This window comes from Odontesthes bonariensis, chromosome 1 (assembly GCF_027942865.1).
Source record: "Odontesthes bonariensis isolate fOdoBon6 chromosome 1, fOdoBon6.hap1, whole genome shotgun sequence".
In the NCBI taxonomy this organism is placed as follows: Eukaryota; Metazoa; Chordata; class Actinopteri; order Atheriniformes; family Atherinopsidae; genus Odontesthes; species Odontesthes bonariensis.
The window spans coordinates 19527252-19553163 of NC_134506.1; the positions used below are offsets into that span (position 1 = coordinate 19527252).

Consider the following 25912-nt stretch of genomic DNA (forward strand, 5'->3'; position numbering starts at 1 on the left):
CGAAGCGTTTAATTTCTGATTTCACAGTTCTTTGGAAGATGGGGACGGGGGGGCCAAACTAAACAGCAGTCACTTTCCCAGAGACACACACAATCTGTCTTTTTCTCTCTCTCTCTCTCTCTCTCACACACACACACACACACACAAACAAAGTTATTTACATGCCCTGTTGTTTTTGAAAAGTCCATAGTTATGGCTTAATGTCATGGCTCCCATTTTTAATTTAATGTATGGATGTAATGCATTGCGGCCTGAGGAAAACATTCATCTCTATCTGTTTTTTTTTACATCCACTTCATAACTGATTTGCAGTTTGAATAATTGAATTTGTATCCATATGTAATCATTGCACATTGTGGAGAGTGACCACAGTTTCAATATTCACTTAATGGATTGATTCACTTATAAGAGTGGGTTGGTGTGAGTAGTTTTCCTAAAGGCTTGTCTAACCACAATGTAGCCATAAAGACCAACATTAAGCTTCACACAGATCAATATTTAACACTGAAAGGCAAGTATGAGGTAAGACCTTGATTAAGCCCTTTCTCAGTGAAAGTTAAATGTTCTCCTCATAAAAAAATCTTTTAACTCTTTTTTCTTTTGTTTTAGTTGGATTCATGTCACTAACTGCAGTCAGGTTCCCAAAGAAGTAAATATCCATTTTTTTCTTTCTTTAAGAATTGTTGCAATTAAACAATCTGAACTTCATTGTGTGCTTTATCAGCAGCTAAATGGTGGAATAGAAGGGCCCTCATCTCTCCTCTACATGATAAAAAGTAGCAGCACCACAATGTTTAAATAAATAATCCATCAAAAAGTCCTGCATTCAAACGCTATGTGCGAGAAAGTAAAGAATGCATTAGCCGCAAATTTTTAGTAATGGCCTTGAATGTCTTGTTCGAATAACTGGATGCTCCTAAGTTGTTAAATATTTATGTTTTAATAAGTGAATAGCATTGTGATGGTGTACCTCGTCCAGCTGCTGCTTCTTCTGTTGGATAGTTGTCATTTTGTAGGAAACCTTAAAAGCAGCAGGTAAACAAAACCTCTTTAAATGTTGGTACAAATTAATATGCATTCTTATGTTTTTACTTTTTTTTCTTTACTTTATCCCAGCCCTGCCCTATTTCTGTTACTTTTTTCTGAATTTTTAAAACTGTTACAGCATAATGGACTGGTTAAAAACTCAGGCATGATGTAACGATTAAAGGCAATTAATGATACAAAAATATGAAGAAATATGGTTTCTAATTAAGAAAATTCAGACATTTGGAGTTAAAGTTAATACTAATTATTGCATACTACAGAAGCAGTAAAACAAACCTAAAATACAATAACAACAATTTCTCTGCTGATGCAGTTATTTTTACTGATTTATGAATCCTCGCGCTTTTATATATATATATATATGTATATATATATTTTTTATTTTTTCCTCCTTTCTGCACACATGCACATGTGTACATAGTATTTGCCTGTTTCTGTTGCTCCCATAGATCTCAGTAGCTTTGTGTGTATCAACCACTTCGCCGTACATCTGCCAGCCCTGATCTATTGTCCAGCAGCGTGCCACGCAACCAGGCATCAATTAGGCAAGCTGTCCCTTTCTGTAGCAACATGATTGTTTTGGCCTGGTCTCCACAGCAGCACCTGTCTTAGTCATGCTGGAGTCCTTTGATGGGCCGTAACTTAACCCCTGTTCAAATTAAACCGGGGTGAAAATGGCATGTGTCACACAGGTCATGTTCAGCTAATGAGTAGTTCAGTTAAGATCTCTTGACTGTACAAATTATTACTGACATGGTGTGCATGTTCCACTTTTCACTCAGGTTGCTGTCATACAGATCTTTTTACACAGACATTGCTACTGTTTCCAGGTGCTTTTTAGTAAAAGGCCAAATCCTGTTTAACTGGCTTGACTTTATAAAGACTGGTAGCTATCACACCACAATATGATAATACAGGAAGACCACTCTCATAGCAGGCTAATATTTTCCCCGACTTAAATAAAAAAACTATCATTCATTTGCTAATTCATCTAAGCATAGAAGAAATATGGAGTAAGTAAAAGGAGAATATCTAATAATTCAATCCATTACTTCATTGGAGCCACTATGATCAAGAAAGATCATGTTCTTTGTGTATGTGATTTTATCTACAAGACAACGTTCATGTTATGTAATCAAATAGAAAAGAAGAAATACTCTTGCCCACCTACTGGAAGCAATATAGTTTAAATTCTGTTTCTTTGCCTTTCACAAATGTTTAGATGACATTTTCTTTTATCAGTACTTTATGAATATTTGAAGCATTTACTGAGGAGCCTCCAGTGGCGAGATGACAGGAAATGAGGAGGGAGGGATACTCAGAGCAGGAAATTGCTATTCATGGTCAGCGCCTTCAACCCTCAGGGGGCAGCACATTTCTCTGCAGAATTTAACGGGGCTTAATTTACTGTTAACTTTTGTTGCTTGTAATCAAGTAAAATCTCAGTGAAGTGACAGCTCTTTCACTTGAGTAGTAGTCCAAGCTCATGATACATCAAGAAAACAGCAAGACAAAGAACATTTTAGTTCTTCAAGTGGACACAAATAGTTTTTTCTTTGTTTTTGTTTTATTTCTGTTTATTTTTTGAGCATTCAGTGCAACTTTAAGATTATTATATTTCATTTGTTACTCTGATGCTTGCATTATGTTTGTGCCTTTTGCCCATGAGCAGGACTTATCACCTCACAAACAAGATTTCTAACATTGTGGGAGAGTTCATTTTCAATCTGTTTTTCTAAATCTAACCAAGTGTTTAAACCAAACGAAACGGTGCGTGAAAACAGATGTGAAATTTGAAGTGTGAGAGTGTTTAAAAGCACTGACTCAGACAGAAGATGAACTCAGTTCTTCTGGATGACTGTCAAGTGTGTAACTCCACCTTCACACCCTCCAGCTTTCAAATATGAACCAATTTGCTTGTTAAAACTGGTAAACCCCCTTTTTGTGAAACTCTCATTAAGAGCCCAGAAACTGTATTCTTTAAGAAATTATTTTTGTGTCCATATAGACAAAAACAGAGAAAATTGTACCCAAGGACATAAATCAATAGATCATAATTTGTAACAATTTGGCTGACTAGAATGAGCCTGTGTTGTGAGTTGTGGATTGTAAACGAGTGAGCTGTTTTCAACACACACTGCAGTCCTGCAGTCGTAACCAGAAGGAGTTGTATGGCAGATCACAAACATCTGACTCATTCCAGACTGGACATCATCCAGAATTTTCCAGCTCCCTAGTGTAAATGGCAAGTAGCGTTTAACTGGGTCCATGAAACTGTTGTCATCCGAGTGTGTGTTTAAAGCTCATTGTGTACAGGGCCATTTGTTGGGACCAGTAGTTGTGCAAGCACAGCATACTATTCTTTATTCACAGGATGCATTGATGGTTTTGGTATTGACCTCTGATCGGAGGAGTTTAAAAGAAAGCTGATGTGATTTTACCATACTGTAATAATAATCATCCTTCTTGAAACCTTGTTATGAGCACTGTGACTTTAAGTATTGATGAAAGATAGCATTAATTAGGTGTATTGCAATTGAAACTGTTTAATGTGTGCATACAGGTACATAAGGTATATGTGCTGTCTCACTTCTCTGCAGGAGTACTTGCTCCTTGCAGCAGCCTGCTCTTGCTTTTATAGGTTAATTACAGCTCTACAGTTTCTGTAAGTTTACTTGGAATAGTCTAATAATTGTGTTAGCATTAATATTCTTCAGACTGCTATGAATAAAACTCACTGCTTTCATATTAATGCTTTTTTAGTAAGGGGAGCACAGTCATTTACACACATGAACTCCAGACAATGCTCTAGGAATCAGGCCTGGACATCGTCTGCATTTGAACTTTCTTGCACATATTAAACAAAAATAGATTTTCTGTGAAACAGGCTAGTTATACAATGCTCCTAATATAGTTTCCACATTGAAGACCACATTCCTGTAGAGCAGCATCTCCAAGAAGAGTTATAAAATCCTTATTTTCACAGGACATTAATGATAATAAAAGTAACATAATAAACTAACTGTGAATACATGAATTTAACTTTCAATTCATTACAGATTCAAATTTAATGCAAATCCACACGGAGTTATGGAAACATGAAATGTATTAATTCACAGCAGCATAGCAGAAGTTGGTGTTATAATGAAACAGAAGCAAGTACACATTTGACTGACAGCATTATTAACCAAAGTGTGTCTGTAAAGCTTTAAAGAAGTACCAGTACAAAATTTAATCAGCATTTTTAAGCAGCTTCTTTCAATATGCATTTCATACATATCAAAAATAAATATCATCTTGTATACAAAAAGATACTGTTAATCTGTTCTCAAACTTCACGGTTTAAAAGAACCACAGCTAATTAACCGCACACCAAAACAGGAATACATTTTCACATTGATCCCCTAACATCCCTGGTGCATTGTCTGTGTGCGTATGAGTGTGTGTGTGAGTGTGAGTGCAGGCAAGAGTATGATTATGAATATTTTAAGAGCGCATTTAACATGGTGAAGCCAGAGCAGCCTCAGTGAGGGATTTGCGCCTACTCTTCAGCTAATGACCCCAGGCGATTCCAGCAAAGCTTCTTCATATTTTAAAGAAAGTCGATAGAGCTGCAGCCCAGTCAGCAGCATTAAGATTCATACAGACGCCACAGGGACCCTGAAAAAATTAATAACACGCGTGTCTAACAATCCTTCCTGCGATTTAGTGGAGCACCCAAGCTCTCTGCCTAAAATGCAAAGTAGTAATGAACACACAGATAAGATACATTCTAAACACGCGCCCTCTACCCCTCAAGTCATTGCAAAAACACACTCTTACACCCACTTTTCCCCTTTTAAACAAATACACCTATCGCCAGCCCGCTCTCTGATCCAAAGGTATCCAAACTCTACACTCCAAGATTTGAATGTTTCTCCTGTCAGTCTCATTTCTTTTCTAAAAGAGAAGAAAGCACGAATCGAGTGGCTTCAGATAAACCCAACATGGCACGACTGAACAAAGGCTTTTTCAGAACTGTCAAGACTTCTCAAGTGCAGACATGCAGAGGCATTGGCAAGGCCTTTCAATGCAAGGTTAGTTATTGTCTATAAATCCATTTCAATGACTTTTTACCTGTTTGCCTGAAGAGTTGATATTGCCCAGCTTGTAGCACTTTCTATTATCAATGAAAACAGGGCTACCGGAAGCCATGTGAATAGATTTGTTTGCATGAGCAATGTGTTTGCTTCTTTTAAAAAAAAAAAAAAAAAACATAAGGGGCACTGGATTTTGGTGATTTGTTTAAATGATGTGAACTCAAGTACTGTGTGCACGAAATTCTGCTGTTTTGGCAAAGCCTATGGGGCCTCTCAGATATGCACAAGGTAACCTTTGGCGTGCGTGGCCTGAAGCATCGGTAACAAACAATACTGGATGCTGTATGAAAATGCTTTGATATTGTTCTAGATTATTTAGCTCTGAACAAATAAAAGGGTTCTCAAAATGGAAATGGAGGAGATGAGGCAAAAGGGGAATGGTCCTTGATTCTTGAGTTTTGGAACAATGTGGGACAGTTATTTTTCCCTTTGTTTGTTATCGTCACTTACATTAGCTTTTGGCTTCATTCAGTGTTTCACTTCTTTTTTGTTGGGTTTGCCAACTAAAAGTACTTGGTTTTGTTTAGAGAAAGGTGGTTGTTAGGGTTACAATACATCTCTTCACATTGATAATTTGGCAAGTTAGGCAATGACTTGTAAATACACTGTTTGACTGGGGCTGGAAACTAATGCTGAAGGTCTTCTTCTGCATTAATTTGAGATGCCAAGACGTCCTAACCAAATGGTAGTGTCACCCTGTAGATAAAAAAGTTCTCTTTTTTTTTTTAAATCAGTGAAAAATTTTGGTGCCATCATTGGACATTTATAAGTTTAAAATTCAGTTGGTCACGCAAATTGCAGATAAATGCAATAGGTCAAGTTTCAGGACTAACTGTAGATGATGTGTTTTACTGCTTTGGGTATCCCTGAGAGTCAGGACAACACTACAGCAGCAGGCTCTGTCCTCCTTGTGAAGCTAGACAGCATATGGCACCGACTCCCAGAGAACAACACACCACCCAAGCAGCCTGGCAGCATCAGAGCGAGTGTGTGTGTTTGTGTATGTGTGTAGGCTAAGAGTAAGGGTGTGTCTGTGTGCGGCTGACTGTGCTGGATGTTCAAGTTTGTAGGAGATGGACTAAAACAGATGGCTGGCCAGAAAAAAATTAATTGAAAAAAAATCTTAAAAGATAAGATTATTGGGAAATGGAAATTTCTTTTCTTGTTCAGTGTTTTAACTTAAACATTTGCATTCATCTCCTGATGTAAACTGTATCTATTTCTAATTCAACATCTACATGGACATAGTTTTAAAAAAAAAGATATGGGAGCAGTACTTTAATTCAAATCTGAATGTAATGATACAATCACAGATTGTAATGTTCTCATTGAACCAATGTTCTCAGGAAGACCATTCTTTGCTTCAATGATTGAATGAGATGCATTAATGTTCAATATTCAGAGACAGCATTTTGTTGAGGAGGCAAAACAGAGTCACTTAGATGACTTTGAAAGGAGGGTGGAAGTTCTGAATGTCTATCTAGCAGAGTAATTTCCACTCCTGTGTGTGGAAATTATAAAGGAAAGAGAAGAATCGATAAGTCCTTAGTGGAAAAGCATTAAAAAAAAGAGTCTTGAGTGATCTACATTCCTCACAGCTAATACGTCAGAAGGTTGGATGTAATAGATTGAGTTACCATGAGAGGACAGTTAAATAAACTTTATTTATCCCCCGTTATTCAGAGAACCAGTTAATTTCAATAAGTTGCAGGTATTCTCTTAACCTTATTCTAAACATTGTATCTCCACAATAGATTAACACATCTTGTAAAACTAGGGAGAACATCTACATAGCTGCTCTCTGGGCAACATTAATTGAAGATCTGGTGCCAGTCCAGACAATGCAGATCAACAGCCCCTTCAAATCCTCTGGTAAAGACATCTCTCTACGAATATGATGAGAGGCTCATATAAGCAGCTCATCAGCAGCCTGTTTGCCCATATGTGCCTCACACCCCTGGGTCCCAAGTGAGTCCCAGCTCTGTGCAATGAAACCATCTCATCTGCCAACATGGACCACTTGGAAAATACCCCAATTTTTCCTTTAACGGGCCAACTCTGCCCTTACTGGCTTGTGTTATGATCCTCACAGACAGTGAAGCCAGTTTGTCCACCAAGTCAAACACCCAATGCAGGGCTGGCTAGTCAAACAGAGGAACTATGGGTGCATATTTATGAGGAAAGATTAAGCAATGTATGAGATGCAGACTCATGGTGACAGCTAAATTCAGCAAGGAGGAAGTAAGGGTGAGCTTATAAAAAATGCTAAAATTATAACACACATAATTCAAAATCTTTACAACTCAGTTAAATTCAATCGGATCTCATTTACAACACTTGACATGTTCGACTCAATGAACAAGGAGAAACGGAAGAAGAAGTAATGACATATGATGTGGGAAGCAAACAGACAGGAAGCTAGGGTCCAGTGTCATATCTGTAGTGTGTGTCTGCAGGTCCCGCATGGCGATGGTTCACTTATCCCCCTGCCACCCCACATATGTTTGGGACATGGAACAGTTGGACGTGGCCGAGGGCTAAAATGGGTCAGACTGACACAGATGGAGAAAAAACTCCCACTGGGTCACTGTCAGATGACTAACACCCACAGAAAAAAAGGTGAGAATGTGCGCGTGTGTGTGTGTGTGTGTGTGTGTGTGTGTGTGTGTGTGTATGCATATGTGGTCAAGTGAGAGACGTATTCAGATTTTGACAGATTTTAACAGCTTGCCTTTCTCAAACAGGCTGAAAAAAAACACAAACAAGTTTTGAGTTCAAACTGGGTCAGACAGTTCTTAAGACACCGAAAGCAGAGCATGAACTTTACAGACAGCAAGACTATCTCAAGAATATAGAATATGTCCTTTGACTTCTCTTCTTCTGCTTCCCTTTATTTCTTGTATAAACAAATTACTCAAGTCAGGGTCCATATTGTCATTTAAAACTTAACAGTTCCACTATCAATCTTGGACAGCATAAGAGTTCATATCTGGGGCTAAATGAAAGGGTTTGTGCCTTGAGAATGTTCCATGTAAGGGTGGCTGCACAGGAAAAACTAAGAGCGCAATGAGAAGAGTGTGTGAGAAGCCTGGACAGGGCGAGAGAAGTTGGCATATAATGCATCCCAGAGATTTATCTGAATCATCCGGACCAGAACAAAACATCATCACATGATAATGTCTGTCATCTTAAACTTCCAAAGCAAGATCTAACAAATTAAATCTATGAGAGAAATCGTCACGAAAATGCCAAAAGCAGTTTTCCTTTCAAAGTGAAGGTAATCTTCAAACAGACCTATTCACCATTCCATTGTGTCACAGCTGAGATGTATTCAAAATGCTTCAGACAAATGCCCCTGGTTGTCAGAAATGAATGTTAGAAATGGAATGTCAGGGGATAATTAAACAGTTAAAAGGTTGCATACACATTTGTTCATTATAAAAATGAGAGGGAGATTCCTCTAAGTATAATCTTGGGTTTTGAGCTGACTGCAGTTTGCCAGCCCTCACAACTGTGTGCTTTTGTTGATTTGAGGCTTTAAAATCCCTATTTTTAGGCAATAAACATCTAGTTGTTCATGGATAGTTTCTCTGCAGCCCACTTTCAAAACATGAAAAGTCATCACAGGGCAGATCTTTCACCTCAAACCAACCATTCCATCACATGAGGTTAAGGTCCCTCTGCGGAGGACACTAGCCGTGTTATCATCCGTGCATTAGTATGTGGGTGGCATGTGTTCTGTGAGGCACTCATATGTTTATAGTGAATATCTTGGATGAAAGTCAAGTTTGCAGCTGCAGCCTCGGAATAATTCATCGCTCGCCTTTTTACCCAGGAGGAGCCACAGGTAGTTGATGAAGTGGCAGTGCCAAGACTCCCAACTGGCGAAGACGAAGCGCAGCTGCCAGGAGTCAGCGTGGCCAGATGCCGCTGCTGATGTACCATGTGTTCCAAGCAGGGCAACAGTGTGTTTGTGTGTGAGCTGAGGTGGGAGGGGAGAGAACCGAGCGCTTGCCAAGACTTCCTCACATCGATGCCAACCTGACACATGCTTGGGTACTCCCCATGGTTTGCGTTACCCTATCAGACTCTCTCACAGATCTGTGGGGGGTCCGCTTTTTCTCTTTTTCTCAAATGCAGTCCGATGCCAAGATGGGAGTTGGCGCCTGCTTGCGGCCATCCTGCCCATCAGTGGCGACACTGTTTCAGGTAGTATTTTCCAAGCACTGCGCTGGCAGCACGCCATTGCGGCAGAATGTCGGTTCCTGCTTACTTTCTCTTGTAACCATCTTTTTGCTATGATAATAACTGTAAGTCCTGATGAGAGCTCTGCCTTCTCCTCTCATGACATACAGACATGTATGTGATGCTCTTTTTGTTTTGATCCTCTACTCTTCATCCATCCCTGCATAAGTGTAAATAAGTCTCCCACAGGCTCAGATTCCAGTCCGCACATAGAACATGTAAAAAAAACATGGCCAACTTCCAGGAAACAAAAATCCATAAACATGAGTTGCCTTTGCCTTTTTTTGTCACATCCGAGATGACATTCGGTCATTCTTTGGTTGAATCCGCTGAAAACATGGCAGATCTATCTGCATAAAAAAAGGCCAAAAACAATGTAAATGCCCCACAAATAAAAGACTATGTAAAAATTACATGGCTGCAAGGGCAGCAATAGCATTCCCTCAAATAGCGTTTTTCCTACGAATAGGAACGGATGGTCTTTGACGATACTATTCCTGTGAGTGGAGGGGAGTCCTCTGAAACAAAGGCTCAAATTTCGTTAGGAATATGCCATCCTCATCTGTAGTGTAGGGGGTTTGGGGAGGGAAGTGAAAACTTTTTGAACGTGTGCCATGTCTGTACCATTCTCTTATCTAAGGCCCGCGACTGCCAGCTGGCGGTTGAATGTGCCCACTTCCACTGCGATGATAGAGCCAGCGGAGCTAGTTGGCACACTAAGTGGAAGGACTGGCACATGTTCTTAAGCCAAACACAGCACTGTGTGTGGTAGCTGCATATATGCTGCAAACCCCCCCCCCCCCCATCCTCATTTCTCCTGAGCAGTATCTCCATGGGATCTCCAGGTATTCAAAAATCTTCAGATTCATTTCACAAGATGACAGATCACAGCACAAGTCAAGCTAGCAAATCTGCAATGAATTAAACCATAAACTGCACCAAGCTATCTTAGGGCCTGTAATGAAACTCACAGATGTTTGCAATTGCTTTTTTTTTTCCAGAAATCTTTTGGGGGAAATTTTATTTTTTATTTTTTATTTTTTACAAAAGCACATTATTTACAACTTTCAAACCCTTCCACCTTAAACTGTCCATTATCTGTTACAAAACTAGGCCATCACTGCTATGAAAAAATGAATGCACTTTTCTTTTTTTTTGCTTTTCCTCTTTTATAGTTGAATATATAATTTTCTTTTTTGCTTGTTTTTTGCTGTCATTTTTTAAATGTCAAAAAGAGACTTGTTTGACCCAACTATCTGTCCTAAATGCGCAAAAAATGTTAATTTTGTTCATGCAGATATGCAACTCTAGAAGATTAAGATTAAGACTTCATTGTCATGTAGATACAGGAAATACACAAAATTACTCCTCTGCATTTAACCCATCCAGCTTGGCACCTGTTGAACACACACATGCACATGCATAGGGTCACACACTCATGGAGACAGATGCCATATACACTAGAGTGGTAGGCAGAACAGCGCCCGGGGTATGGTGCCTTGCTCAAGGGCACCTCGGTAGCAGCAAGGAGGTGATCTGCCACCCTCCAGCTGTCAGTTAACCTATCTCTGAGCGGTGAGAGTGGGAATTTAACTGCCAACCTTCCGGTTATTGGACGATCCACTCTAACCACTGAGCCACGGCTGCCTGGAAGGGTTTACAAAAGGGAAAAACATCAAATTAATTCAGACTAAAAGCTATAAAGATCATAATTTCAACTTCTATGTAGTATTTAGAATAACGATATCAAAATTACTAAAGGAATTGTCTATCTAAAGTCTCCTTTCCCACAAAAGAATGAATACTGTGCACTTAAAAGGCAGGAACCTTTTAGCCTGTTTCTGTTTCCTTTCGGATTGTTAATGCCGCTGCACCGTCCTTCACCAAAAGAAGTACCGGCACTTGTTATAGGTAAGGTGAATGTAAGGTACTGAAGGATACAAGGAAAAGTTTAAGAAGATTTTTGTTTAGCTAAACTCGGGTGTTACTAAAGAATATTCTGTTATTGTGTGTGTGATGGAAGGAGGTTTTTATTTTTAGGTTTTGACTGTTGTCCGGTCAGTTGCGTTAACGGTATCAGTTACAGAAATAAAGTCAAATGTTCAATGTGTTGGTTCACATCATCTGCACTGATCTCAGCAGCTTTGGTGGCAATAAAAAGAGCAGCGATTCTCATCCACAGTCCTAACGTTGTCTGACATTGTCTGATACCGCTTAATAAAGACGACTTAATAACACAAGGGTTGTGATTGATTTACAATTATATTCAGCGCTGACACGACTGTGAAAAAATACCTCAAAAGTTGGTTTTGGAGATAATTTATTTAAAAAAAAAAAAAGGTCGTGGACAGAGAGAGCAGTGAAATGTTATTCTCTTTTGCTGAAATGCAAAACTACCTCAAGTGTGGAGTTGAGACTTTGAAGTGGGATATTTTATAGCGCAAAGTATGACCAACACAGCAATACAAATTGTGATTAGCTGTGTGAAAGCAGTTGTAAATGTTTTCACACATGCTTTCTATGTTGGAGTGTCTAAACCACATTAAAGGCAGTGTACAGATGCCCCAAAGCCCTGTAATTTAGTAGCTATTATTAGAGGACCTGTATATGAAAACACACAACAGAATCATAGATATGTAGAAATATATATATACATATAAAATACATACGTTTTCTTAAGAAATGTGAGCAAAGAATTCTGTAGTGGAAACCCATGTTTATGTATGCACACATGGCCAATTGTAGAACTCTTGATAGCTTCAGCTGCTGCCATGTTGAATTATGATCAATTCTATTTATCAAAGTATTGAACAAACTATACAATGAAGTTGGTAGGGTATTAAGGGAGTGTATAGAATGGAGTAATGGTTGGTCAAACTGAGGCTTACATAAGTCAGGAGGCTTTCAGGTTTTTCATTTTGATGACCATCTTTGAATTCTGCTTTATAAAACTAAGCTCAGATGTGTTTTGTTTTATCTCAACACAGAGATACTGGTTGGCATGAGCAGGTGGAGCCATCTTGGGATTCTAAATCTGGAGGGTAATGAGCAGCTAAGTGTCAAACATGCTGTCAGGACTTGTTGCCTCTGCCAGCCACTCTCCTAAGTGGACTTTTCCACACTGGAAAGCCATTCTTAACAGAGCATTTTGCCCATCACATCCTGGGCAGTGGCTACTGGCAGCTATGGTTCAGAGAAGAGCTCACAGATGGACTATAACACCATCATCGAGGATAAATCAGAAGCCTGTGTTTACCAGAGCTCCAGAATTTGGAGAAAACCTTGCAATCATAGACTGCAGTGGCAGACACAGCTACAAGCAGCTGTACTGTAGCAGCTTAGGTCTTGCCAGTAGAATCAGTGCAGCTCTTAACTCTGACTTTGGGGGTCTGGATGGAAAACGAGTATCCTTCCTGTGTGCAAACGATGCTTCCTACACAGTGGCACAATGGGCAGCTTGGATGAGTGGAGGGACCGCAGTGCCACTCTATGGAAAACACCCCTCTTCTGAACTGGAGTACATTATCTCAGATTCTCAGAGTTCACTGCTGGTAGCATCACATCCCTATTCTGAGACCCTGGAGCCACTGGCACAGAAATTGGGACTACCATGCCTTACCCTGCCCCCGACTTCTAACCTGGAGGCTTTAGGTGGGATAGAGAAGAAAACTACTATCACAGACTGGGCTGATCGACCAGCTATGATCATCTACACCAGTGGTACCACGGGGCGACCCAAAGGGGTTCTGCATACCCACGGCAGCATCCAGGCCATGGTAAATGATCACTTTTAAACTACAGCATAATAAGATTTGAGATGAGAGAAATTGTATTTCTATTTGCTTTTGTCATAGGCTCACAGACCTCTGGTCTGACAGCATTAGATGTTCATAGTGAAAAGAGGTTGGCTTGTGTCTTTGATATGTTCTGGCCTTGAATCGTCAGTAAAGATGTTAAAACAACTTCATGAATAAATGCAAATGAACCCATTTTCTCTAAAGCAAATAGTTTGATAAAATGTATAATAAAGCCATACAGTTTATCCACAATAACAAAAAGGCTTTTATATGGTAAAATAAAAGATGGAGAAAAGTGCAGAATACAGCCGGTACACCATCTTTGGTGCAGCTTTCACAAAATATACAAAATATAATATTCCCTTGTAATGACTAAGATGAACTGATGGGTAATAGTTTTATTGCATTGAAAAGGTATGATTTTTATTTCACAATTTTTTTTCACAGTGCCGAAGATAAGAAAACTATCTGAAAGCGTTGCTTATGCCATCGTCAAAATAACCAAACACTTCCAAGAGTTACAAGGCAATCGTGAAATAAGAGTTTTGTCATTTCATGAAGTTTGTTATAAAACTGTGACTCTTCAGAGACGAGCCACTTAAAAAAAGAAAAAAACAGAAAAACACAATGAAATATCTCAAGGTTGAACTTATGCAATCTCGAGTTGCGAGGTCAACGAGTGCCGTACATTCCACATTGAATCAAGCAGAAAATCTCTGGGTACAGACCAAGAAAGATACTGCTATTCAAAGAGAGGCAACCGATGTGTGGGGAAAAAAAAAAACTTGAAAAGATAAGCCACAGTGTTGCTGCGATGATATTTTGCGAACAGGGGAAAAAGTCAAAATCTGTTTAGCAAGGCAAGGTTTATCAAGCGAAGTGTGTTAGTTTCAGAAAAGAAGAATTTAGGCAAAGGAAGCGGCACTGAGATAAGGTTGAAAAAAAACAAGTCTTCACCTGAAATGCAACGGAAACTTTTGGACACACCACAAAGGAAACTCAAAAGAGCTTGAATATGTAACTCTGGAAAAATGTCAGAAACTACTCGCATAGTTATGTACTGGAAGCTTTCCGATTAGAAGAGACGTTTAGATTGTCATCCTTGCCAAAGGTTCTGCAGCCAGATATCGGATTTTGTGTCTGCATTTTCATTGCATGAAAGTCTTTTTGTTGTTGTTAGATATTCTACTAACATTTCAGGGGTAACAGTAATTCTGACCTTGACTGTGGCAGGAGATGCTGCAGCTTGTGCTAAATTGTGTTATGAATTGCAGTAAAGTGAAGAGAGAGTTATCGGTGAACACCAATATAAATGTTTAGTTATCTTAAACCAACACGACAGCCCGCTGCTCCGTGCTGCTCTTGCGGATGGGCACGTCTAGGGTTCTGGGGTTCTTTGCCTTGGGCATCGGGGTGGGTGCTGGCACTGGGGGGGGGGGTTGAATGCGGTGGCCTGGTCCTCTTGGTGCGGGCAGGCCCTCTGCCGGTTGTGGTTCTCGGGCACGTAGGGCTCTTGGTCCCGCACTCGGCCCATGCTGGGCGGCCAGCGCCTGACGGGGCTTATGCCCGTCGCCCAAGTTCCCTGGCTTCTTTAACCCATGGCCGTGGGGTTTCTACCTGGGGCCTTCTTCTGTCCGCTGTCCTCTGGGCTGTAATATTCAGTATTCAATATTCATTTGTTGCTGGTGATATTGTTGCTGTTTGTTTCTTTCCCTTTGTTTGTGTTTTTCTTTAATCATCTTTTTGCAGGCACTCCCGATGGTCCTGCTCGTAGGGTTGCGTGTTTTCTTTTCCCCTACAAATGCAGCAGCTGGTTGTCTCTTTTCTGGTGCTATCTCTTTATTTTCCCCTCACTGTCCCTCTTTCTTTCATTCCCCCTTTCAATTAAACAAAAAAATAATAAATTAAATAAATTTACAATGTTTCTGCAAACTATGATGAGAACACTGGCTCTGAGGGCTTCAGCTTTGCTGATGTTTCTGAATTAAATGCATGTCTCCGTGCCTGCACATTTTTGACACCCTTATCAGCATCATTAATTTCTATTTACCATTAAAGACCCGCTTGAAGATTTTTCTGAATATTTTCAAATGAAATTGACCTACATGTCCAACAGTGTGGAAAATGAAATCACTTTGAAATGAAGCGGAGCTTTAATTTTCTCTGAATGGACCAGAGAAGTGAGTGAGTGAATGATTTAGTGAGACTGTTGGTTTCCTAGAAAAAAAGAGCATCAGATTGTCAGAGCTCTAGGAAATTGCTGCTGTCAAGTTGATTTAAATGAAGATGTATCAGTTTTAGTGTTGGTATTTTGGGTATCAAGATCCCTGATAGCAATGCTGTAACGTTTCCAAGTTGACAGCAAAAACATGCGTACCGATTAGGCTACCCAACTTAATCACTGAGACGCCGTGTCCACGCTATTGGGCATGGCGTTGCTTAGATATGGTAACATCATCAATAGTGTCAAAGGCCAAAATGGCCACTGAGGCAGTGCAAATAATGCCTGACCACGCCACGCTGACTTAGATACGAGTAGTTTATGATGTGATTTCAAATACAGACTCTCAGAAACATAAACATGAGTTCTGATCTCTACGTGCTTCTGTATATGTGTAAATGTGTTGCTAGAACACACGCACGATGTAATTCAATACAACTCTAATGTAAAAATCTCATAACTTCTCGATCAATAATCCTCTATATTCCTGCATAATGACATATTCAGAACTATAACTTAAAGTTTTGGCAGCAGAATTCCTTAGTTTCCTGGCAAATGTGTCAGCAATGCCCAGGCAGCAAACGTGAGGGTCCAGCGCTTTCCAGGCACCCAGTCATCAGAAAATCAAATTTTGTCAACTAGATTAAACTTAATTGAGAAATTAGAAAAATGTGGGGCATTTTTCCTCATCTGAAACTTTTTTTTAGCTATACAAATAAAAGTGACTTTACTTGCCTCGCCTAGAATAAATTAACTTTCAAGTTCCCTTTTCCTGAAATTGAGGTATTGATTTTCATATGAAACAGTTCACTAATCCACTATGTACAATTCAGGACTTGAACAGTGTGAGCCCACTTGTAATTTGGTATTGATTAATAACTGTTGTTATCAAGCCATACAGCAGTAACACTCCAAAGAAGCCCTTGAAAACACACTGCTGTCAAACTCTTTTTGATGATGTAACTGGATTTAGATTTAAGACCTCTTTAATGACCTCAACAATTTATTTTTTAAAACGCAATAGATGAATTCTTCAAATTTAGCATTCTGTAAACACTAGATATAAATTTTTCTCCAATTTGCACCTGAATCCAGACTCTCCAGAAAATGCTTATGTTTGTCCACTTGTTTAATACATAGCCACAATCCATGGTTAGAATTCAGATGATAACAGCCCTGAGACTGTTTTCTTATGTTGGGCATCGTTCATGAGATGTTCACTGTGCATGATTTTATATGTATATATATGTGTCGATGTGAACTGTAACCATGTTTTGTAAGTGCTAAGTTCTGTATTTTTTTTAACATGTTGATTTAACTATGTACATTAATTCCAACCCCCACAGTAGAAAAGTCAAAGAGTTGAAAGGAGAAAGGTACAATGACTGATGAAGACATTTAGCAAAACAATCTCTTGTACAAAACTCTCTTGTGGAGTTGCCTCTCCTTCCATCACATCCTTATTCAGAACAAGTTCTTCTGTATAAGTGTTTTTGTAAAATATTAGCAAGAGATGAAAAGTGGACATCGTCACATCGGAGCATGTTTGGAGACATAGGATGATGATGTGCTGACAAAGAATGTCAACACAGTAACAAATTGGAACTTAAGTTACATCTGTGTTGGAAAGGGTTACGAAAGCGTTGTAATGCAACTGTTTTTGAGCTTTCATTGAGAAATGCAAAGTTTTGTGCTGTGGACCGATGTGGCTATTTTCCCTCATGGGATTGGGTTGAGAGCAACTGTGTGCAGAAGTGGGTCGAAGTGATTTGTTTGAATACATTATTACATTGCTGACCTGTTCCCTCCCCCTGTTCTATCCGTCCTTCCCTTTTAGGTCCAGTGTTTGGTTTCAGAGTGGGCGTGGTCCAGGGATGACGTCATTCTCCATACCTTGCCGCTCCACCATGTGCATGGCATCGTTAACAAGTTGCTGTGCCCGCTCTCGGTGGGCGCCACCTGCGTCATGCTCCCTGAATTCCAGCCACATAAGGTCTGAAATTCACTTTCTCCTTCTTTTGCGTTTTCTCTCGGTCCACTCTTTTATTAACATCCCGAAACCAAAGAGGCTCTTTGCAGCAGGATGGCTCCAAAGTCAGCTAAGCTGACAAAGAGAATAAGAAGTATTTCAGACTCGGAGGTCTTGTATAGACAAGGTCCTGCTGGGTTGAAAAAGACCCTCAGCGGTTTGCACATCAATCCCCTTTTCTCTGTTACTCTCAACTTTTCCTCCAGCTCTTTTCCTCTTCATCTCTTCTACTCACTTCATCTCCTCTTTCTCTCGTCCTCTATCAGCCTCTCCTTCCCCCTTCAAGACTGTCAAACTAAGTGTTTGGGGCTCAGTGATGAATTGCCCTGTGTGGCTTTGTATCTGACCAGTGCCGACTCACGGCAGGGGCTTAAGCAGCAGATCAATCGATGAGCTGACATTGAAGGATGATAGTGGTTGTTTGGCCCTGAAAAAGGGCGGGAGTGGGGGCGATGGGGCTCTAGTTATGTGTAGGTGTGACTTCAAAAGAGTGTAGATGCACCTTTTGCAGTGTATGTGTGTTTTTCTGAGTCAGGAGCTCAGTGAAGGCAAACACAAAAGCAGAGGTCCTTAAAGGACAGATGTATCTGCCAACATGGGTATTGTTACACAATTATAGATATCTGTTTTCAACTGCTATCCCTAACCCCGTATAGCAAACCACCAAGCCCATTCTCTCAAACGTCAGAAAAAAGCCTTTATTCTCCTTCTGAAGTTACAGTACATTGATGAAATGATCGATAGTCTGTCTCTTCTATCCCATAAGATCTCTGAAGGGTAGTCTATGCAGCAGAGGCCGCCATTGATTTTTGCCTGATTTTGCCTGGAGATAGTAACAAAAATTTTCACTATAGGAGTTGTTATCCAGTAAATCACTGAACAGTCTATCTCCAGTGCACTGTTGTACACTGACGGTATAAGATTCTCTACAAATGTTTGGAAAAAGCTGGCCAGACTTTATCAATTTGAATCTCTACTGACTAGTTAATCACAGCAGCTGCTCAAAGTTTATGTGACATTCATCGCTGATATATTTCTTAACAGGCAGATATGAGATTAAAGTTGCAGGGTGTAACAAAAGTAACGATCGATGAGAGAAAAATGTTACATCAATAAAAAACATGTTTCACTGAGTATATAATAATTTTGCAAATTGAATTGTTATGTTTTTCTTACCCTAGAATTAAGTTTTTAAGATGTGTTTGTGCTTTAAGTCCTTCCACACTGGAAATAGCTATATAAAAGGCACGTAAAAGAAAAGTATTTTTCAGAATGTGACAAAAAATTTAGAAAAATAGAGGAATTAGTTAATGTAGATACTGTTTGTTAGGAGGGTACAAATTTAAATGGCAGATCAGCCTTATTATGAAATGCGAAAGCAAGCGAGGTGACGTTTATCTTTTCCCTGCTGGAATTCCCTGAAGAACAACAAAGGTGTTTGGACTGATGTTGAAGTAGCTTCTTGTCTCCTCAACAGATAATTTAGCCCATCAATATAGATACTGTTTGTTACTAGATGGTTTGTGGATGGCATTTGAGATAGTTGCTGTGTCCAATTTGACAGCACGACATTCGTAATTGTTACACACTGTTAGTCCAAGGAGCCTCGATAAAGAAATGATGTCGGCTCTGCTTGAAAACACTCCACTCCCTGTTTTTTGATTTCAGGTCAAACTGATGCCTCTAAACAAATATTTCACGGACCAGTTCTTGAAGTTGAATTGTTGAGGGAACATTTGGGAATGTGACATAATGTATTTTAAGTTTAAATTTTAAGCAAGTTTAGTTGTGTTTTTTGTTTTTCTACAAAACTTTGGTAGTGATGGAATCGCATGCAATTCTTTTTGCAGACTAGCCTGGCTGACGCATCCACAATCTCGATGAGATGGTGGTCTGGGAACTAGGTGTGCATTTTCTCGTATTTGAGGCGTGGTTTACGAATGCCTAGAGCCGTTTATTGGGCGCTACGAATGTCTATCAAATGACGTCAGGTTCTTCCCATGCTGCTTTGCGCGCGATTCATAGCCAATTGTATCACTTATACCAGATGACGACAGAAATTCGACAAGGAAGAAGAAAAAAAAGTAAAATAAAAGTAAACTTGCGCTCTAAGCTACTTAAATTGACAACAAAGTAGGCCTATATGCTATATTCTACATGAATTTTTATGTTGTAGAGTTGTGAATTTATTTTAATAATGGAGAAATTGAGCAGCCTTGCTTTGTTGTCTACAGTAGTAGATCAACCCTCATCTTACATTGAAGCTCCCAGCTCCCAGAAGTGACGTCGACGCAGCTTTAGCAGCAGAAAAGCTATCAGGCTTGTGTTCATAATAATAAACTCCTGGACTATGTACAAACTTCCAAATGCATCTTTTTGTGAGTACAGACCATATTTGTACTACTGTAGAAGTTTGGTGTCATGGCATGTGATTTTAGTGTGGTAATTTTGGAGATACTGCCAAGGTCCGTTAGCGCTTGTACGAAGCTATTCGGGATAACTCAGTAACTCAGCTGATGTTCAGCCAATATCGGAAAAACTTCGGGTGGGCTACTTGGCTGGATGTCACGGTTCAAATGACCCTAGGGTGAATCTACTCCGAAACACTTTCTAAGGCTGCATCGAACGGTAACGTTGTGTCCGCTGTCATGTTGGATTAACACTCTACAAGCTTCGGTGTCGCGCATAGACGTCGTCATCGTCTTGCTGCGCCCCCCCCGTTCTGTGATTGGTTCCCAAACTCTGGCAAAAATAAGGGCGGTGGTTTCCAGGCTGACTTTGCAGTGAGAATGAAATCAAGCGCAAAGCAGCATGGGAATTCCCAGGCTATTTGCAGACAGTCATGACCACAGATTGAAGCCTGCTGCTTTTGGTCATATCCTTACTTAGCCTCTAGTGTCAGTACCAGAACATTGTATTTATTCAATGAAATTATTAGATTTATTTGATTTATTACCTTTCTAGCTAATGCAGACGCTCATTTAGGGCCCTATAAAAACCTTTTTATTTTTCCCTAAATTCCGGTTGAATTTTTCCCACATTGGTTTATTTTTTTCGGTTTTTAATTTTTTAGAATTCAGTTTTTAGCATTTTATGCAAATTTAACCCCCGAGACAGTGAATTAAGCACTGAAATGCATTGTCCCCACTTTTAGTGACCCCTCTGGATCATTTTTCCGACAGAAATTGTAAGGATTAATGTCAGGAAACAAGAAGAAAACAAGTGACATTCCTATGAGCCCAAGTAATTTTTCCCCCACTTCATTTTGATGTTTTTTGAAGTCTTTACGACTAACACGGGCCGTAAAGAATGACTTTACTGTCTGGTGGCAGTTCCCGGTAAGGCGATCCTGTAAGTCTAACCTTTTTTAAACCACATGCTTTTGTGTTTGATTTCATTTTTCTCCCAACCCACTGTGCAATAACTTTTCTAACTGAATCAAATCGGAGCATATTAAGGATCATTGCAGCTTTTTCAATGAATGAGGAAAAGGAACTTCAAGTGAACTTTTCAGTTTTCCCTTCTGCATCCACACTGACATCCAGATGTGTTGGAGTCCCATGGTGATTGCAGGGCTGAGCACTTCATGAAGTTGTTTAGGATGCAGGCTATTGCTCCGGGTTCTCACCACATCTTGTCCCCTAGGTGGAGAGCAGCTCTTTGACAGACATAAATTGCCTTCCTCTCCCCTCCAGTGTGAACTTGGTGGAAGCGCTCCACTGCACTTGATAGACACCACCCAGAGTGGTCAGGGCACAGCTACTTGATAATGCCTCTGTCTGCACAGTCTTATTTTGTATTCTTACAGGTGATCTCTAGATGCCTACGATTTCTTTATTTAAAATATGTTAAGGATACGAGTACACTGTTGGCACATCTTCATCATCTTAGTTTTATTGTTCTATTTATTTCAGTTTTGTTTGTTTACGAGAGGCAGAGGAAGTTAGAAGAAGACAGTTTAGTTAATGATAAATTAGGTTATTCAAGGATGAGGTCAAGCGAAGGAGAAATGGAAGGAAGAGTTTAGAAATTGCAGTTACATTGAGAAGGATGTTTTCTTTCTAAAGGTGGGAGTGATGATGGGAGAAACAGCATTTTTCTGTGTGCGAGTATGTACCAGGGTGTGTGTGTGCACGGGCGAGAGACTGCAGAAGCAGCCAAGCAAGAAATTGCGAAATGGAGAGAGAAGGTAAGTGAATGTGAGATGGGGAGATGAAAGGGAGGAGAAAGATGAAGGACAGATACGGGGTCAGAGATGAGAGTAGATAACGAAAGAGAAGGTGTTTGGGGGAAAAAAAGGTAGACTGAACAAAGTAGACGGAAAGATAAGTAGACTGAAAGGGGAGACGACAGAGGAGAAGGATTTTGTCATCACTGGAGGGGGACAGGTCTTAGAGAAGCAGTCATTCACCTTCACTTAATTTATGCTGTCCTCCCATCATCTACTGCTGTGTACCCAGACCATGTGTGTCTCTGTGTCTGTTTGAGAAATGAGGTGCAGTGGGTGGGGCGGGTTGTGTGAAATGGTTTTGTCCTTGAACAAGTGAGTTTATGTGATATTCAAAAGGTATCTAATATGTGCATGTACTTAACAAGCATGTTTACTTCCTCGCTTGGAGTGATAATCTGAGTTTTGTGGCTGTCTCTAAAATAACTGATGTCAGGCGTGGAAATGAATAAAGATAGAAAATCCAAAGGTTGTGCTCTCTGTGAGAAAGTGATTCATTTATTTTATTTAATCGTGTCGCAGTGTGACACGCAAACCTCACACAAAGAACAAACAGAACAAAAAGATGCAACGATACCAATCCATTGTTTTGAAACTGCACTTAAAGGGGAAGTTTTTTTTGTTTTGTTTTTTTAAACCTGGACCTTATTTCTGGCATAAAATCCGTTCATCTACTCACGATATTTCACGAATACTTTAAGACGAATTAATGAATGAACGCGTACTATTGCACTGTTAGTTCAGAGCTGCCGTGTTGTTGTTATTGGGGGCTATCGGGGGCTTTCTACACATGCGTCTAGTGGGATGACATCATTGCCTCGCTCCGCTGCAGGACAGCTTATTCACTCCGGTAAGGACGTCCATCGTACTCAAAGTTGTCGTCCACGACGTCAAAATCTGATAAATATCCTGCCATGTTGCACAAAACTAGCAGTATCAAACTCCGTGTGAAGTTAGCCGACTGTAACAGAGCACGGAGTAAATAAGCTGTGTCTTGCCTGTCGATGACAACATCCCAGTAGGCGCATATGTGGAAAGCCCCCGATAAGCCCCCGATTGCCCCAATAACAACAACACGGCAGCTCTGAACTAACAGTGCAATAGTTACATGTTCATTCATTCATTTGTCATATTGGCGAAATAAAGACAGATAATGCCTTATTCAGAGGCTGTATTGTCTCTGCCCTGTTCTCTCCTGTTATATGGATATACGCGGATCTCGAGTGATCTAAATATTGTCCGAAGGACGCCGACTTTCACCTAACTGTTATCGGTGAGTAGATGAACATATTTCATGCCAGAAATAAGGTCCAGGTTTAAGAAAAAACGAACTTCCCCTTTAAGTGGAAGATAAATGAACAGTACTGTGCAAAAGTCTGGAATCCTCCCCTCTTTCCTTTATATACATTACCAGGAACATAGGAAATAGGAGCAGCAATTTATTGAACATAAACAGAAATAAAGTATATAAAGCAAAAACAATGTTAACACAATTCTAACCAGCTAAAGTCAATGTGTGTTATGACCTCCTTCATTCTTCAACTTAGTCTGAACCCTATAAGACAAGCTTTTTTGTAATTTCTTTAAGTAGTCTTCAGGGATAGTTCTCCAGGCTGCTTCAAGGACATTTCAAAGCTCTACTTTGGATGTTGGCTGCCTTTTTTTTACGTTCTCTGTCACGATGATTCCACAGTGCTTCAGTAATGATGATGTCCGTGCTCTGGGAGGATTCATCACTCCATAAGACCTGTTGCCACTGATTTTCAGTCCAGTTTGGGGAACCTCAGTCTTTTCTCCCTCAATGGCTTCTTGACAGCCACCTTTCCATGGAGACCAATTCTGATGAGGCTTCAGTGAACAATCGATGCATCAGCTGAAGGTCCAGGTGTGATAAGCTTACATGCTTTTCATGAATAAAATTGCTCAAGGTGTCAGTGATTTAAGATAAATTAAACTCAATTTAAATGTGTCATTTTATCCAAATAATTTTTTCCAATTAAACCATAGAGTATCCAACAATGATCCATCAAGTCTACTAAATTCACATAGTAAATCATAATATAGCACCGTGTTACATGTTACAATTCAATCACCAAATATGTGGCATGTCTTTAACAATATGGCCACCTAAAAAAAAAAACTCACCCACCTCAGGTTTAGAATATATCACAAAGATAATGATGATCGATGTACGTTGTGACCAAATGGCTTTGCTTTTAACAGACATAGTTAACAGTTATCTACTGTGCCCAATGTCATTCTTTTAGTGAAGTGCAGCCATACTATCTTCATGTAAAATAATATGCCGCATAGTTTTTTAGGTAAATCAGTCATTTGGCCTATTTATCTTGTTGACATAAATAATTCTTATTGCATTAAAAAACATTTGTGATAATAGTCTTATGCTTGATGCACTAAATTTGAGGACATTAGCAGCTCCATGTGTGACACCGTTACAGTTCTCGCCTACAGCAGTCGGCTGTTTTTCTCCTCCTGACCTTTACGAAGCTTTACTTTTTTTTCTTGTCTTTTTTCTTGGTGTTGTATGGGCAGATTTAATGTGACGCTTTGCACGTCACTTTGCCATTTACATCAAATAAAAGAATGAAAATGTAATTTTCTGTTTCACTAATGGAGTGAATCTGGACGTTTTCATTTAGTTCTCAGTGCTCCTCTGTTAAGAAGGCTGCTTCTCGCTTTAACCCTTCCTTATCTCACCCCTCCTGCAGTTATATGTTGTGCTTATCTCTTTGTGTTTCCTAGGTGTGGGAGATGCTGTTGAGCTCCAAGGCTCCAATGGTTAATGTGTTCATGGCCGTGCCAACTATTTACTCCAAGCTGATCCAGTACTATGATCAGCACTTCACACAGCCGCATGTGAAGGACTTTGTCAAAGCTGTCTGCAAGGAGAGAATCAGGTACTGGTACTTTTCAAGTGTTAAAAAATATATATATATATATATATATATATATATATATATATATATCAAGCTCTTTTTGTGTTTGATGTCAACAGTGGTCCAAAGAAGACAGCTGCCTTTCTGAATCTCGTTTATTTTGTATGTTTTTTTTTTTTTCTCTTTTGGTACGACAGTGTCTTAACCTTTGTGGATGCAGTGAATAAGTGTGTTTTTTTTTTTTTTAGAATTGTTTCCAAGCCCATGCAATGGTTTCCTCTACAGAATGATTAGTGTTCTTTGTATGATGCCTCGTGAGGGGTATGAAGATCATGTACAGTCAATATTAGGTTCAGCCCTGTGTGCTGCAGGCAAACGTTTCTCTGATCCTTTAAATCCATGATTGATATTTTATACTTTCTGTAATGAAATCCCAAATCCTTTGCAATTCCATTTTGAAAACCTTGTTCTGAAAGTATTTGTCCTTGCAGTCTTTCACAGAGTGGTGAGTGCCGCCCTATATTTGCCTCTGAAAGCCTCTCTTAAAGGATCTTTTTTTACATGTTACTGACCTGTGACCAATGTAGAGGTTAATTCAAAATTCAAATTTTTCCCAACGTTTTTGAAATGTGTTTCTGATATCAAAGCATGTTCTTTTCACAAATTAATCGAGCTTTTTCAGTTTTGAACTCAGTATGTTTGTTTTCTAAGATATTCAGCTGAATATAGGATTTTTAAATCGCCAACCCTGTCTTTTATTTACATTGTTGTTGTTGTTGTGTTGTGGCGTTTTATGCAGTGCGGCGCAAAGGTCTTGAGCAGCCGTGCAGTTTCTTTATATGTCGAAGAAGAATTGGGAAATATGTGCAACGATTTCCTGAATCTTGCAAACCTAAATAAAAAATAAAGTATATAAAGCAAAAAAATTGTATTTATGGTACAAGTTTTTACACTTCTAACCAGCTTGAAAGTCAGTGTTCAGGCGGGGGGGCTCTGGGGAGGATGTATCACTCCATAAGACCCACAGATTTTCCGTCCAATTCTTGTGTATTTTGGCATACCTCAGCCTTTTTTTTTTCTTTACCCTTTTCCCTTCCTTAAGAATATCTTTTTGACGGCCACCCTTTTTCTGGAGACCATTTCTGATAGGGCTTGAAACAACAGATGGATCATCTGAAGGGTCAGCTGCATCTCTCAGGTCCTGCGTCAGGTCTTTGCTGTATTTTTCTTATGTTTTAAGGACATCACTTGCAGATACTGTTCATCTGCTGTATAGTTTTTTTTCAGGACTGACACCTCTTGTCCTGTC

At 39.6% G+C, this 25912-nt stretch overlaps 1 protein-coding gene across 2 annotated transcripts in view; it reads left to right on the forward strand.

Moving 5' to 3' along the window:
- Positions 1 to 9327: 9327 nt before the first annotated feature.
- Positions 9328 to 25912, forward strand: part of acsf3 (acyl-CoA synthetase family member 3) — a 43602-nt gene continuing 27017 nt past the window's right edge. The window contains exons 1-4 of one of the 2 annotated variants that reach the window (XM_075453576.1): positions 9328 to 9395; positions 12419 to 13207; positions 17287 to 17442; positions 24470 to 24624. In XM_075453576.1, the coding sequence (XP_075309691.1) occupies positions 12497 to 13207; positions 17287 to 17442; positions 24470 to 24624 (1022 nt within the window). In that variant the 5' untranslated portion in view covers positions 9328 to 9395; positions 12419 to 12496. Of the gene's footprint in view, positions 9396 to 11274; positions 11343 to 12418; positions 13208 to 17286; positions 17443 to 24469; positions 24625 to 25912 lie in introns of those variants that run through there. The other variant, XM_075453501.1, reaches the window with a different exon arrangement.